Source organism: Drosophila biarmipes, unplaced genomic scaffold (assembly GCF_025231255.1).
Source record: "Drosophila biarmipes strain raj3 unplaced genomic scaffold, RU_DBia_V1.1 ptg000019l, whole genome shotgun sequence".
Classification (NCBI taxonomy): domain Eukaryota; kingdom Metazoa; phylum Arthropoda; class Insecta; order Diptera; family Drosophilidae; genus Drosophila; species Drosophila biarmipes.
Window position 1 is genome coordinate 787852 of NW_026114537.1, and position 15634 is coordinate 803485.

At 38.8% G+C, this 15634-nt stretch overlaps 1 protein-coding gene across 4 annotated transcripts in view; it reads left to right on the forward strand.

Moving 5' to 3' along the window:
• Positions 1 to 15634, forward strand: part of LOC108032944 (tyrosine-protein phosphatase non-receptor type 21) — a 152037-nt gene that overhangs the window by 10587 nt on the left and 125816 nt on the right. For all 4 annotated transcript variants that reach the window (XM_044091587.2, XM_044091588.2, XM_050890297.1 and 1 more), the window contains exon 2: positions 2988 to 4932. In XM_044091587.2, coding sequence (XP_043947522.1) covers positions 2988 to 4932 — 1945 coding nt within the window. The remainder of the gene's footprint in view (positions 1 to 2987; positions 4933 to 15634) is intronic.

Consider the following 15634-nt stretch of genomic DNA (forward strand, 5'->3'; position numbering starts at 1 on the left):
AACATTTTTTATTTAGTTTTAAATTTCGAATTGATTTTTATCAAAATCGAACGACTATATCATATAGCTGCCATATGAACGATCGAAAAATTAGTGGTAATACTCGTATAATATGAAAAAATTATATCTTAACATATAACCTTCTAAGCTTGGAAATAACATTTTTTAATTAGTTCTGAATTTTGAATTAAATTTTATCAAAATCGGACTACTATATCATATAGCTGTCATAGATAAGATCGGAAAATTGGTGGGAAAATAATATGAAACAAATATAGCTTTGGGGCTTTTTAACATGATATTTTATAAAATTGGAAATTTAATTTTTTATAGTTTTAAGAATTTTGAATTCAATTTAATATAAATCGGACTTCTTTAATGTCTACTACTACTTTGGTAGTCTATGGTCTAAAAAAAGAATGAAATAATTTTTTTTTAATATCACTGAAGTCAGCCAGACTCCTAAAAAATTTCACATGGGGTTTCTAAAGTTGATTATTTTTTATAACTGCAAGGGTATACAAACTTCGGCTTGCTGAAGTTAACGTCCTTTCTTGTTTTGATTGAATTTTTACTTGCGGACATGCCATACAATTGTCTTTATGGTGGGTTACTTGGTCTTTATTCGTGGAAGCTGACTCGTTATTCACAAGTGTAACTTTTTTTTCGGAAGCCGGAGGTTATCTCTTCGAGCGCCGTATGCGGGTATGCAGATTTATATACGAGGTGTGTTCAAAGAGTAAGTTGACTTTGTATTTTCAAGAAAAACTATTAATTTATTTATCAATATTAATCAATGTCCCCTTCAAAGTAATCCCTCTCAGATACAATACACTTATGCCAACGGTTTTTCCAATCCTCAAAGCACTTCCCATAAGCACTTTTCGGTATAGCCTTGAGCTCTTCCAGCGATGCAGTCTTTATCTCTTCAATCGTTGCAAATCTCCGTCCTTTCATAGGTCTCTTTGGTTTTGGGAACAAGAAAAAGTCACATGGGGCCAAATTCGGTGAATATGGTGGTTGAGGCATTATTGTGGTGTTGTTTTTGGTCAAAACATCTCTCATAAGCAAAGATGAGTGAGCTGGAGCATTATCGTGATGCAAAAGCCATGAATTGTTTTTCCACAATTCTGGAAGTTTCTTTCGTATATTGCTTCTCGCAAATGGCGCATAACTTCCAGATAATACTGTTTATTGACCGTACGACCATATGGTAAGAACTCCTGATGCACCACGCCATGGTAATCGAAGAATACAGTGATCAAAACTTTGACATTTGATCGAACTTGGCGTGCTTTTTTCGGTCTTGGCTCACCTGGGCTCTTCTATTGTGACGATTGGGCTTTGGTTTCGATATCATAACCATATACCCATGATTCGTCACCAGTTATGACCCTTTTGAGTAAATCTGGGTCGTCGTTGACGTCATCCAACAGCTCTTGAGCGATGCTCATGCGACGGTTCTTTTGGTCAAAATTCAGCAATTTTGGAATAAACTTCGCTGAATACACGACTCATGCCCAAACCGTTTGAAAAAATTTCATGGCACGAGCCAAGCGATATACCGACATCTTCAGCAACTTCTCTGATAGTGATTCGACGATTTTCCAAAACAATTTTCTTCACTGCTTGAACGTTTTCATCAGTTGTTGACGTGCTTGGGCGTCCAGAGCGAGGCTCGTCATTGGCCATCTTGGAAGAGTTTGTACCACTTGTAAACATTTTTTTTACTCGGAATAGTTTTACCGTATGCCACTGTCAACATTTCAAGTGTTTCGGAGCACTCACTTTTATTTTTTACACAAAATTTGATGCAAATCCTTTAATCCATATTTTTTGATAGCAAAAAATCGCAAAACAACTTGTTATTCAATTGAAACTTGGTACAGATGTTAGGGAAGAGTGTACCAACATAACAAAATAAAAAAATCGATAATCGAAAATATGTTGCCCGCGAAATTTGAAAAGTCATCTTACTTTTTGAACACACCTCGTACACAGAAAGAGGGGAAAATCTCTAAAGATCAGCCTCTCTTTGTTTCACGACCGCTTTTGATGGCACGTCTCTCTGACTTTTCTGCTGACGTCGGCACAGAGTTTATTTATTTAAGCAGAATAAAAAGAAAAAGTTCAGCACAGGTTAAGCGCTTATTTAAGCACAGGTAAATTCCGATTCGAGTATATTTTGTTTTGATTTATTTCATTATTATTCGTGCTTTGATATTGTGAGTTCTTCTTCTTCAGTCCACATTTAAATCAACTTAATAGTGAATTTGGACGATAATTTATTATAACCGTTACTCGTAGAGTAAATATGTGTACTAAATTCGTAGGAAGGTATGTAACAGGTAGAAGAAAGCTTTTCCGATATATATATTCTAGACGAGTCGATCTGGCCATGGCCGTCTGTCCGTAAAAACGCTAAGATCTCGGTAACTATAAAGGCTATAAGAGTCGGCCAAAACGCTTAAATCTGTCTACAGCCCATCTTAAGCTGAGTAAAGGGTATCTGCTAGTCGAAGACCACGTCTGACTGTTTTAACTTTTACAGTTTCTGAGATCTCAGCGACGCTGCGATCGACTCGGCTAGCCATCGTGATCAAGATTATATGAATGAATGAAAACTAGTTTTGCAACTTTTCAAATTATTCATATTAGACTCTTTTTTTCTTACCATCGACAGTTTCGAAAATTGTAATACATTTATTATTTATACTCATTTGATTTAATGAAAACTAGTATTGCAACTTTTAAAATTATTCATATATGACTCTTTTTCTTACCATCGACAATTTCGAAAATTGTAATTAAATTTAAATGTATCAAGAAAACTTTATTGTTAAAAGATTAAATATTGTCGCAAAATATATTTTACACTACCCATCTAGATAATTGGGCGTTCCGTTGTTATTCTTGTGCGTCGAATTTAGTATGTTTTGAATGGCTTAGGCTGGCGTTTTAAGCATTTACTGTCATCTTCTTTTCAGACTCCTCCAGCACGGTGGACTGTACGATCAGCTCTGAGAGTAAGGGACAAGAGTGTCTTGACAACGTTTGCCAGCGTCTTCTGATCCAACAACCGGAGTTCTTTGGACTGCGCTACTTGGTCAAGGGAAAGGATAAGGAGGACGATTTAAAATGGATCGAACTGGAACGCTCGCTCAGCCGGCAGCTGGAGAAGTACTCAGCTGGGCCCAGGATATTCTTGCGGGTGCGACACTACGTAACCACGGGAGTGCGACACCTGAGCGACGAGGCAACACGCTTTTACTACTTCCTACAGCTAAAGAGTGACATCTATGAAGGTCGCATAGCTTGCGATATCCGGACAGCCATACAGTTGGCGCTCTACTGCCGGCAGGCGGAGTACGACATCTACCAGGGAGACAAACAGAGCAAAGACTATCTAAAGAAGTCGCTAGTCCTGCCGCGTAACATGCAGGGCTTGGCCAACGACGACAGCATGCTGGAGGGTCTAATCGAGGAAGTTCTGCAGCAACAGGAGGGAATTTCTCATCTGGGTCAGAGCCAAGCTGAGGAGATGTACATACAGTGCTGCCAACAGCTGGACCGGTATGGGGAAGAGAGCTTCGCTGCCAAGGACACACTCGGCAACGATGTGCTACTTGGTCTCGCCATTAACGGGTTGGTGGTAAGCACAGACAACGGGCGGCAGTATTTTCCTTGGAAGGACTTTCACACGGTTACTATTGACAAGCGAACAATCAAGATCGAGCAAAGTAAGCTAGATAGCGGTGGCAGTATTGTGGGAAGCTTTATTTTTGGCGAGGCGGACACGGCCCGATACTTCTGGAAGCTCACTATCAGCCAGCATAAGTTCTTTAAACGCCATATCGACACCGCTACACCCTCGAGCTTGGGAAGTGGCGCAGACGTAGAAAGCGCTCAGTTAAGGGTGGATTGTGTTGGTTTCATCGAGTATGACTGCGCTGACTCAGCAGTTGCCGAAAATATGCAACCGCAACAACAGCAGCAACACACTGAGCAGAAGCAATCTAATCAAAAGCATCAGTTAATTTCTTCCAACATTTCTCTGGTTGCTAATGCCAATCAGTTGTTGGGGCAAAGCAGTTCCTGCCTAGATCTGAGCCACAACAACCTTCACAGTAGCAATGGCTTCCTTCATCACGGAAGTAGCAATAATAACAGTGAGGAACGGGAGCGCCTTAAGGCTATGCTGCCCACATATCGGCCTGCGCCGGACTACGAGACAGCAGTCCAACTGAAGTACAGCACTCCTTCAGCTGATTTCCACAACCTGACTTTGGCATTGGCCGAGCCCGGCAATGCGTACCATGCGGGCTCCCAGCCAGATGTTCATAATACGGGTGTGCACAGCAATAACTTGTATAGTTACCTTACTGCACATCGCTATCCAGACGTAGCTCAGCCGGCAGCTGCTTTTCACCATCACATAAATTTCTTTCACACTCAGCATCAACCGCAGTCACATCCACAGCCTATGAGCCCGGCTCAGGCGTATCAGGAGCTCTCACAACGAATGCATATAATACGACCTAAGGCGCCCCCGCCGTATGTGAATCGGCTTAGCTCCTCATCGACTCCTGACCTTGCTGTGGCTACACCCCGTCCGATGCAAGCGTATCGCAATTCTGTAAGTGGCTCCTCCCCGGATTTAGTCTCCAACCGCACCGTCATCAATGGAGGACAGATAGTAGCTTTAGCCGCTGGCGGACATGCTGGCCACATTCCCACATCCTCCGGAGCCAGCATGATGCACAAATACCAGCATGTGAGCCACATGGGAAACTCGCAGCCCTACATACCACCGCATAACACTTTCGATAACCTGAACATGATCGAGGAGAAGCCGTCCATTATGTCACAACTCCGTCAGTCGGCAATGAGCCAGGCAGCTACTGTAGTTGCAGGAAACGTTAGTACCCAAAGGTAAGACGAAAAGTATTACCTCTATTCGGATTTTACGTACGAAAAAAAAAATTCGTCGAAACTATCTAAAACTATTTTGGATTTACCAAAATATAATATGATCTTAAAAAGTGGTAGCTCTGAAATTTCATGTATATCTGCAATAAGGAACGGTTTTAATGATATGTGAAGATCGCTCTCATCGTCGCATAGGGATTTGTTTGCAGTATCAGAACTTTTTGATAACTGCCGGTATACTTTGACTTCACCAACACCCTTATGCAAGTAAGGCATCGAGTTTTTCCTTTTTATTATATCGGTTTTCCAATGACATAATCGTTAAGTGAAATTGTTCCCCTTTTTTCGTCCGATTCCGTTGGTAATTGCTTAAAATAATTAATTCCGGTGAAAACGCAAAGAGAGAATTTTTAGTGGCATCGGTTCATTAAATGCCTTGAAGAAACTCAGGATTGATATAACTAATTCTTCGGTCTTTTCTGGATAAACATTATTTAAACACAATCTCCAAAGACTTGAAATTAAAATTTCGATTGGCTTAAAATATATGGACAATATATAAAACATTTGTATTTAAAATTTTAACACAAAAATCAGCTTGTGAAGTCAAAATTACGATTACATTTAACGGCTCTTAAAATGTTACACAGTTTTATTAAAATACATATAAAATAAGGTAAATCCTTGAAATGTCAACTTTCTTTAATAGAAAGAACAAGTTTATTTTAAGTTTTGTCGGTGCGCAATGCCCACAAATATTCATTCAAATATATGACGGACGTTGATACATTTCGAGCTGTACAAACAAGTTGCCCAACGATACCAAGCATCAAGCAAAAAATGCAAGTACGCACGAAAGATAAGACATAAAACAAATAGAGCCGAGACACAAATAAAAATAAAAGGCAAAACTAACAATTAAGCAAATGACTTAAAATATGAATTTCAATACCGGAATAGAAGTTGAAATGCAAATTAAATGGTAAAGGTTATTATAGCTATTACATAGAACGCGAAAGGGCTCGTGCAGACAAAAATTTGATGTACATCGTGGCAAATTTAGAGGATAATAATTTCGTGTTTATCTACTCACACCATCTATGAACACAATCAATATCTGACTAAAATGAGAATTTATAAATACCTCTATACGAGTAAACTCTAACCGAGCTAGCTGTATCCATAGGCACAGTTGGTTTATTTACCCCTGTGTCAAAAGAATCTGCTGCTACCAAGTTTGGATTTGGGGTGGATTCCATAATCGTATTAACGGCGGTTAAGCTGGCTTTTTTGCCTTTAGGCGCCATTTGTTGATGTCCCGGAGGATGCTTAACAAATATATCGAATCTTCTCTGGCAGGATGGAAAAACTTTAAGACCTAAAGAGTCTATACACGGATTTAAACTCAAAGTTTCTGAAGGCTTTTCCTAATTCTGCCCCTGACCATAGCAATGTCAGTCAGCGTAAAAAAATTGTGAAAACATTGGCTCCAGCTTCTTTAAATGGTCGTCTTCAAATGGTCGTCAAACCAACTTCAACGTCAGCTGGAGTTGTCGTTGTCTGTTTTGCGCTACATACGTCAAACGCTGACCGTTGAGGAGCTCTCAGCATATTCCATCAGGCTTCTCGCTCTAAGTGCGGTCTTTGGGGATGTGCATGCATCACAATCAAAGCAACAACAACATCAGCTGGAGTTGTCTTCGTCTGTTTCGCAGTTTCTGTTTCTCTGTGGAGAGCCGCTTTCATCATATTTCATCAAGATTCCCGCTCTAAGCGCGCTTTTTGGAGTTGTGAGCTCATTACAATCGAACCAACAACAATGTCAGCTGGAGTTGTCGTTGTCCAATTGTGTTACGTTTGTCTCATGCTCACAAAAACACAAGGGATTGAGTTTTTGAAATTAGCTTTGAGTGATACTCGCGGTCTCAACATCATTGCATTATCAGCGCGCTCCTCTCTGATACTTCGTAATTGCTTGGATTTCTCAACACTGCTATGTGTGATTCTTTTCGATGGCTGCATCAACAAGAACATTGCCCTTCTCTTCTCAATAGATAAATAAGCTCTTTAAACTGCGACATTGCCATCGCTCTTAAGAACTTGATGCTCTTTACTAAAAGTAGCAAACTTCAGGAATGCATCGATCCTAGTCTGCATGATAAAATTCTTATCAAAATCAATCATTACTGAAGGCGATCTGTGGGCAAGAATAAATACTTCCTAGGCCATTGGACTATGATTCCTTAAACCCGAATCCGGAGGTTGTTGATCGTGCTATTGTGAGTAAAAGTTTTTTTTTTTAAAACATCTCTCTTGGCTCAACATAAACTTTTACTTTAAAGAATTCTTCGACTCCAATTTGTACCATGTGTTTCGCAAAGATAGAGATAGCACTATCACCCACTGTGTTAGAGGTACTTATCTTTGAAGATACCCTTCTTGATCAAGTTGCGGTGTCTATAATCGAAAACTCTGCAAATTGTGTCATCTTAGATAACACCATCCCTCGTTTGGTCTCAGGATCTGGAGCATCATTCTTCACTGCCAAGCAACATACATCAACCACACGAGATTCTTTTTATCGATGATATTTTCAGTATGGGCATAATGCAAGTCAATAAAATATACAATAAAATACATAAAGTTTTTGTAGTATTAGTATTGGCTAGCGCGGATATTAACTTTTTTTTAGTCCAAATATGATGTCCAGTATGGGCTTAATGCAAGTAAATAAAATATACAATAAATTACACAAAATTTTAGTAGTATTAGAATTGGTTAGCGCGGATATTAAGTTTTCTTTAGTCCAATTGTGTTAGAGAGGGTGTTGTAAATATTGCCGTTCGCTGCAATTTGCGCTGCTTGTCAATTGGACTTATCATTGAAGATACCCTTCTTGATCAAGTTTCGGTGTCTATAATTGGAGGCTTAATGCAAGTAAATAAAATATACAATAAAATACATAAAATTTTTGTAGTATTAGTATTGGCTAGCGCGGGTATTAACTTTTCTTTAGTACAATTGTGACATCCATCATAGGCCTTTGCTACTTGATACAAACTTTAAGGTTTATTTTTATTGAAAAAAGTCTTTGTGCCATCAGAAATTAAATCCCTGTCATCAACTGGGTGTCTGTTTTAGCGCATATCAATTTTGAGTCGTGTTTTGGTACTTTTTTAGTTGTTATTTTAAACATTATTAAGAACAATGGTGGAAAAAAGGCCACAATTCATTTAAGTTGCTTTGGTATACAACTGGTTTGAAAAAGCTTAAAAATTTTAGAAATAAATTCTATAAAAGGTTTTCAGTTACGCAGGATCCTAGTAATTGAAGCAGACCCTTGCAGCACAAACGAGAATTTTAAATTCTAAATAAATTTCTTTACAATCAGTATATTGCGAATGTTGAGAACGGATTAAAAAGTAATCCCAACTCTTTTTGCCGATTCATCAATTCGAAGAAGAACGCTTCTTTAGTCCCTTCTGATATGTTCCTAAGGAATTTATCTTCGCATTCAAATAAAGAAACTGCAAATTTCTTTGCATTTTATTTTAAAGCTAATTATGAGCCAACAGCAGCCTGGAATGATTAAATGCGATCACTCCTCTATTGAATTTAGGTAATTAAACCGTGGTAGAAGAGAATATACATATGGCTGTGAAAAACGTTGATGATTCTTACACTCCAGATTGAAAAAGGATTCCGGCCTACATTCGGAAAATTCTTTTTTTTGATAAATCACTTTCTAGATGACACTTTGCGGATAGATGGAAGGTCTCATCCGTGACTCAAATTTTAAAATCAAGTCCGAAGAATAACATTGCCAATTATAGGTCTGTAGCAAAGATCAGTAATATTGGTAAACTCTTCGAACGCATTGTTGCCCATAAATTATCATTCCTTCTAAAAACATACATAAGAACTTCTCAGTATTTTTTTGTAGCAGGTCGGTTAACCACGACAAATCTCAGGTTGATGCTATTTACAATGACTTTGGAAATGCCTTTGACAAAGTTAGCCACAGTGCTCTAATAAAAAAACTGGCCCGCTTGGGTAAACATTCAATATTACGAAATTGCATAAAATCATATTTACATTATCGTTAATATTAATGGAATTTCTCCGATTCCTATTTGGCAACCTCTGGCCTTAGGGGAGTGCTATGGGATCTCTGTTTTTCATCATTTTCGGTAATGATGTTACGTTCTGTCTATCTTCAGAGTGTGTATTGTATGCAGATGATTTAAAAATGTTTATGTCTATAGCGACAGACAGACACAATCGGTTTAACAGGACTTAGATTCGTTGAGCTCTTGGTTTGCCGAAATTGTCTAAGTCACTTACAGTAAATCCGTATACAATTTCATCACATCCTATCAATGGTCCAGCAATGTACATAGGCTTCCATCTCCTAGACATCGTAGAAGTATTTTTGAAAGTTGGATTTCACGCTCCAATTAGACAAGTTTGGAATTTTCATGCCTTTTTTTTATCGAGCTGCGGCGGACAAACTATTCCCAAATTAAGCCCTTCTATACGATATGCAGTTTGACTACTTCTCTTAAGCATAGGTTAGTCAATTATTTTGTAAATTTTAATACTTAAGATAAGAATTGTACAAGTAGCTAGTGAAGGAATTCCGTTGACCATTGACCATATGTTATATTGACATAAATTATCCGAACCTTTCTATGGAAGCTATTTGATATAGTGCTTCGATTTATTAAAAATTATGTTCGAAGGTCTGAAATATAATAAGAAAGATATTAGGAGTACAAGTTAATATGTTATAATTTCTTAACATTTGTATGGTCATTTCACTGTTTGTTTTTGTTTTCTATGTTCGTTGCGATGCCCGACTATGAAAAGCTGCGAGCAGGGGTGTAGCAACAGGTCGGCAATCAACGATTATATTAAACCTAAATCAAATATTATATTAATAATAATACCAGATTACCATAAAATACTAACTGTAATACCAATGTGAAGTGCAAGAAGATCTGAAGAGAGAGACTTGGTAACATTCTTGAATAGAAAAGCTCTTGGAATAAACGCACAAATTACCCAAATGACGGCTAAGAAATGTTTTGAATAAAACCAGTAGGTTCGCGAAGTTGCATATATACTCCTGTTCCCTGAGCAAACATTTGCGCCCTTAGCCGTCATCGCAACTTCGGATTTGCGGAATGTTACAAATTCGCAAATCACCAAAAGTTATATAAAATGCAAACCTGGCCAAATTTTCGTTGCGCAACAAGTGCATAGACATCGCTTATTGGGTACATTGTCAAAGATTTGCAGACGCATTTATGCGCCCGTGCAACTTTAATTTAATCTTTCGTCGATGGAGCGCACGCACAGCCGGAGCGAAGTCCCCCGGCTCGGCGTAAAGGGAGCGCGCATCGGCTGCGCCCACCTCCTCGCCACAATCCCGTCGTCCCGCCCGCCGTCCAGACATCATCGGTGAAGAACCGGACAGTGGTGAGGCCCGGACATCACATTTGCTTGTTACAAATAATCTACAAAAAAAAAATGGTCACAATAGGTGGAAGTCAGTCATTGGTACAACTTCCTTAGCGGAGGACGACACAAACGAATTTCTTAAACATCATTAATACACTAATAACGTATAAGTACATTAATAATGTCAAATTGTAATCGGTCCGAGGGAGAAAAATGTCATTCTACCTTCTCAAATAATAGTAGTTTAAATTCTTCAGCAAGTTACAGCTGAATACTACGAATACTACAAATGTCGAAAAGTTTAATTACCTTTTATCCAGTTTAGAAAAGGAAGCCTTAGGAAAGATTACCAGATTACGTAACGCCGATGCGGCCTTGGTCTGGGTTTATCATAATCCGTGCCTATTATACTTTAAAAGTATCTCTCGATTACACAACAACAACACTTAGCGTCTGAGGAATCCACGACAGGCAGAAGAGCTCCCAAACAGGGTTAGATAGGAAACAAGCCAAGATATAGCAAAGCGGCATTAGCAGTTTCCCCACCTGTTGAAGAATCTAAATCTAAATGTTAAATGTCAGACAACCATTTCATTCAGAGTTTTACATCTTTCGCTAATATCGGCAGTTGAATGCATAACTTTACCGTCGATCTCAGGGTATCGTCCGGAAGCAAGCGCAATCTCTTCCGATTGGATTCCTAATGATATCTCCTTAGCAGACCCTTACTTTTACAAGCCCAAAGGCGTCGACATGGTGGTCGGCGCTGACTTGTTTTTAGACTTGCTTAATGAAGGACAATACCTCAGGTCCAACCCTACAAAATACTGTATTTGCCTGGGTAGCGTTGGGGACCTATAAAGAAAATCTTCCCGCACGATCTTTCTCACACTCCACTTAAGTAGCTACTGAAGACAACAATTTGGATTACACGCTAAGGAAGTTTTGGGAAATTGAAAGAATACCCGACTTAACGATATCGCAGCTCTATACCCCTGATCAAGTGTTGAGTAAAAAATCGTTTGCTAGCACCGTCTCGCGTGACTTCACAGTAAAATTTGTAGTTAGCCTGCCTTTGTGACGGGCTCCTCGTTTGAAACTGCACGACGACAGTTTCTGTCCTTCGAGCGGCGGATGAAAGGTAACCCAACAAATTCGATGTATGGCAGCTTATGAAAGAATATTTAGCTCTCGGTCACATTGAGGCTAGAGATAATAGGATACAGAACGAGCCTCATTATTTTATACCGTATTAGTGCGTTCTCAGACTTGAAAGCTACAGAACGAGCCTCATTATTTTATACCGTATTAGTGCTATTAGACCTGAAAGCTCTTTGACTAAACTAAGAGTCGTATTCGACGCGTCGTGCAGAACCACTTCCCAAATTACGGAATCGCCATCCTGCAAATAAATTTCATTTTTTTGTGGCTCGGGCCCATATGGAAGCACCTACATCATCGTAGATGTGACAACTCTAACTAGTAGTCCACGTCCTGGTTGCCTCGGTCCTCAAGTGGTCGCCATATTTCGCGAAATTGCAGCCGCAATTCTACCTGCCTTGCCACTAGCGTACAATAGATGTACCTTGAAAGAAAACCGGTAGTCGATCATAACCACCATGGCATGACCAATTATGGCGTCTGGGAGTTTCTTAGCCGTAACTACTATGGCTACGTCGTCCGCGAAAGCAATGAGTCATGCCCCTTCGGGCATTGTGATCCTAAGGATTTCGTCGTACATGACATTCCACAAAAAAGGGCATAGGACTGATCCTTGGGGGACTCCCCCAATTTCACTCATTGTTGGGTAGTTGCAGTTTACCGGACATACATTGATTTGCAGCCCATGGCTTGGTGCTCCTTAGCGCCGCACTTGTAGCAGCTTTTTTTGTTTTGAGCAGTCCTTATATAACCTCAAGAATTCGGAAGGGTCACTTCTCCACACTATGAGTTGAAACTGCCTATCCGCTTCATTTATAATCACTTGGCGATACATTTTCTCCACATCGGCGGTCAGCGCAAACCTAGAATAAACGTTGAAACGTTTTCTGCAAAGTTGGAAATCCAGGACCTTGTGTAATTTGTCCAACAGCTAATAATTGCTCCTATTCTACATTCTATTCTATTCTATATCTATTCTTTGTGACTTGGAAAAATATGGGTCTGCTAAAGGTAGGTGCTTTGGAACTTTCCAGTCACTGATATTAACAGACTGGTCAGGATAGTTTTCTAATATTGATTTAAAAACCCATAAATTGAACAAGAACTCACTATCATTTATATGCGACTTCACCATGGTATGTACTTTTTTCTTTACTTGAGAATTGGACTCGCCAATACCGAGTATGTTGATACAAGAAGTGTTCGGGCCAAAATATATTGTTTTTTGTTTGTACACTTACGATCGACGTGGCCAAATTCACCCTGTCTGTTGATCTCGCATGCATTTGAACTTTTGCATAACTGAATCGATAGGATTTCTTATTTATAAAAATTAAACATTCATTATAATACCCTTTCTTCGGGCTGAACATAGTTTTTTCATAATTGCCTTCGGTGACTTGATACGCGTTAATAGTTCGGTAATGAGTTTCGGAAGTCGAGCTAAAGAAGCTGATCCAAGAATTTTGGTATTGCTAGCTGTCTTCAACCCCCCGAAAAACTACAATATTTTTGCCTTGCTCACAATTACAAGCTCTTCCAACTCCTCGCCAACATCTAAATTTTCTATTTTTTCTTGTTTTTGTTTTGTTTTTTAGCTAGCGTAAATTTTATTTCTTTATATTGAATTGAAATCTGGCCGATATCAGCGTTCATTTAATCGGAAAGTGCTATTTACGGGTTATATTATACCAAATACACACAAAATAAACACACCTCGTATATATATATATATATATATACTTTAAAAAGTAAGGTGACTTTGTATTTTCAAGAAAAACTATTAATTTATTTATCAATATTAATGTTGTCCCCTTCAAAGTAATCCCCCTCAGATACAATACACTTATGCCAACGGTTTTTCCAATCCTCAAAGCACTTTTCGGTATAGCCTTCAGCTCTTCCAGCGATGCAGTCTTTATCTCTTCAATCGTTGCAAATCTCCGTCCTTTTTTAGGTCTCTTTAGTTTTGGGAACAAGAAAAAGTCACATGGGGCCAAAGCCGGTGAATGTGGTGGCTGAGGCATTATTGTGGTGTTGTTTTTGGCCAAAAAATCTCTCACAAGCAAAGATGAGTGAGCGCATAACTTCCAGATAATACTGTTTATTATCCGTACGACCATATGGTAAGAACTCCTGATGCACCACGCCATGGTAATCGAAGAATACAGTGATCAAAACTTGACATTTGATCGAACTTGGCGTGCTTTTTTCGGTCTTGGCTTACCTTGGCTCTTCCATTGTGACGATTGGGCTTTGGTTTCGATATCATAACCATATACCCATGATTCGTCACCAGTTATGACCTTTTTGAGTAAATCTGGGTCGTCGTTGACGTCATCCAACAGCTCTTGAGCGATGCTCATGCGACGGTTCTTTTGTTCAAAATTCAGCAATTTTGGAATAAACTTCGCTGACACACGACTCATGCCCAAAACGTTTGAAAAAATTTCATGGCACGAGCCAAGCGATATACCGACATCTTCAGCAACTTCTCTGATAGTGATTCGACGATTTTCCAAAACAATTTTCTTCACTGCTTGAACGTTTTCATCAGTTGTTGACGTGCTTGGGCGTCCAGAGCGAGGCTCGTCATTGGCATCTTCCCGGCCATCTTGGAAGAGTTTGTACCACTTGTAAACAGTTTTTTACTCGGAACAGTTTTACCGTATGCCACTGTCAACATTTCAAGTGTTTCGAAGCACTCAATTTTAATTTTTACCAAAATTTGATGCAAATCCTTTGATCCATATTTTTCTATAGCAAAAAATCGCTGAGCACGCAAAACAAAAAAAGGGGATTCAATTGAAACTTGGTACAGGTGTTAGGGAAGAGTGTACCAACATAACAAAACAAAAAAATCGATAATCGAAAATATGTTGCCCGCGAAATTTGAAAAGTCACCTTACTTTTATATATATTTAAAAATGTATTTATTCACCAACAATAGAAAGAAAATTAAAAAAATAAAATTTTTTTTCAATTAAATTTCGAAACAAAACAACAGTAAAATATTTGTATAATTATTTACAGAGAAAGCGCAAAAATTTTAAATTTTATACAAAGCCATGAAGTATCAAAATTAATGGTAGTAGGGCTGAAAAACAGTACACCCGACTGAATGCCGGGTAGGGCTTTACTTTATGGTCAGCTAATCGTCAGCGCGGCAAACTAAAATCGACATTGGCTAACGGCGGACAAGCAAAATCGAAAACGAAAGAATTCATGGCTGCAACTGTTGGTATATGAGTGCTTATGTATTGGTTATGTATAGCGGTAACAATTCTCCAACGATTAATTTTTCGAGAAATATAAACTGCGGGGCGACAGTGATTGCAATAATATTCGTAAGAAAACACAGTTAAAAGTTGCATCCAAGGGCGGTTCAAAAGGGTTATATAATGTGTTAGTATGTGTAGTTTGCAATTGTATTTTATTATAATTACCCTTTAGTTCCCCAGTCCGCTCAACGCAAAAAGCTTTTTTGTTTTTTTTTTTTCATAAAACTGTAAGCCGCTGTCGACATCAGTCGAGAATTAGGAACAGCGTAGAAGAGTGCCGACGAAAGCGGTCCGACAAGAAAGAGAGGCAGATCCTCGCAGATTAAGCTCTCTTTCTGTGTCTTATAATCTGCCTGCCCACGTCTCTCAGAGAGAAAACCTTCGGCTGGTTCTTTTTTTGCGTCTCTCCGTTATGTTGAGAAAGAAAGCAAAAGAAAAAGAAGACCTGGTGCATTCTGTTTGAGTTATGAAAAGAGTAGCAGCGGCTGTTTAAATTGTGCGCTGCGATGCTTTTTATTTTATTAATAAAAATGATATTTAAAAAAAAAAATTCTAGTCAGGTAATTGCTTTCTTAAGTTGAAGATATTGTGCGTTGATCCACGTTCAAAGAACGCCCCTTTCTGAGATTTTTTATAGGTTTTGTAACATAACCCAGAAAGTTTTGGTTTCGTTACCCAAAAGTGAAATCACCCAAAGGGTTTTACACAGTTTAAAAAGGTACATTTACAAGTAGAGCACATTTTTTTTAAACACATGCCCCTATTTTTTCAGGAGCGTTGGCCAGGGATTCCGAGGACCC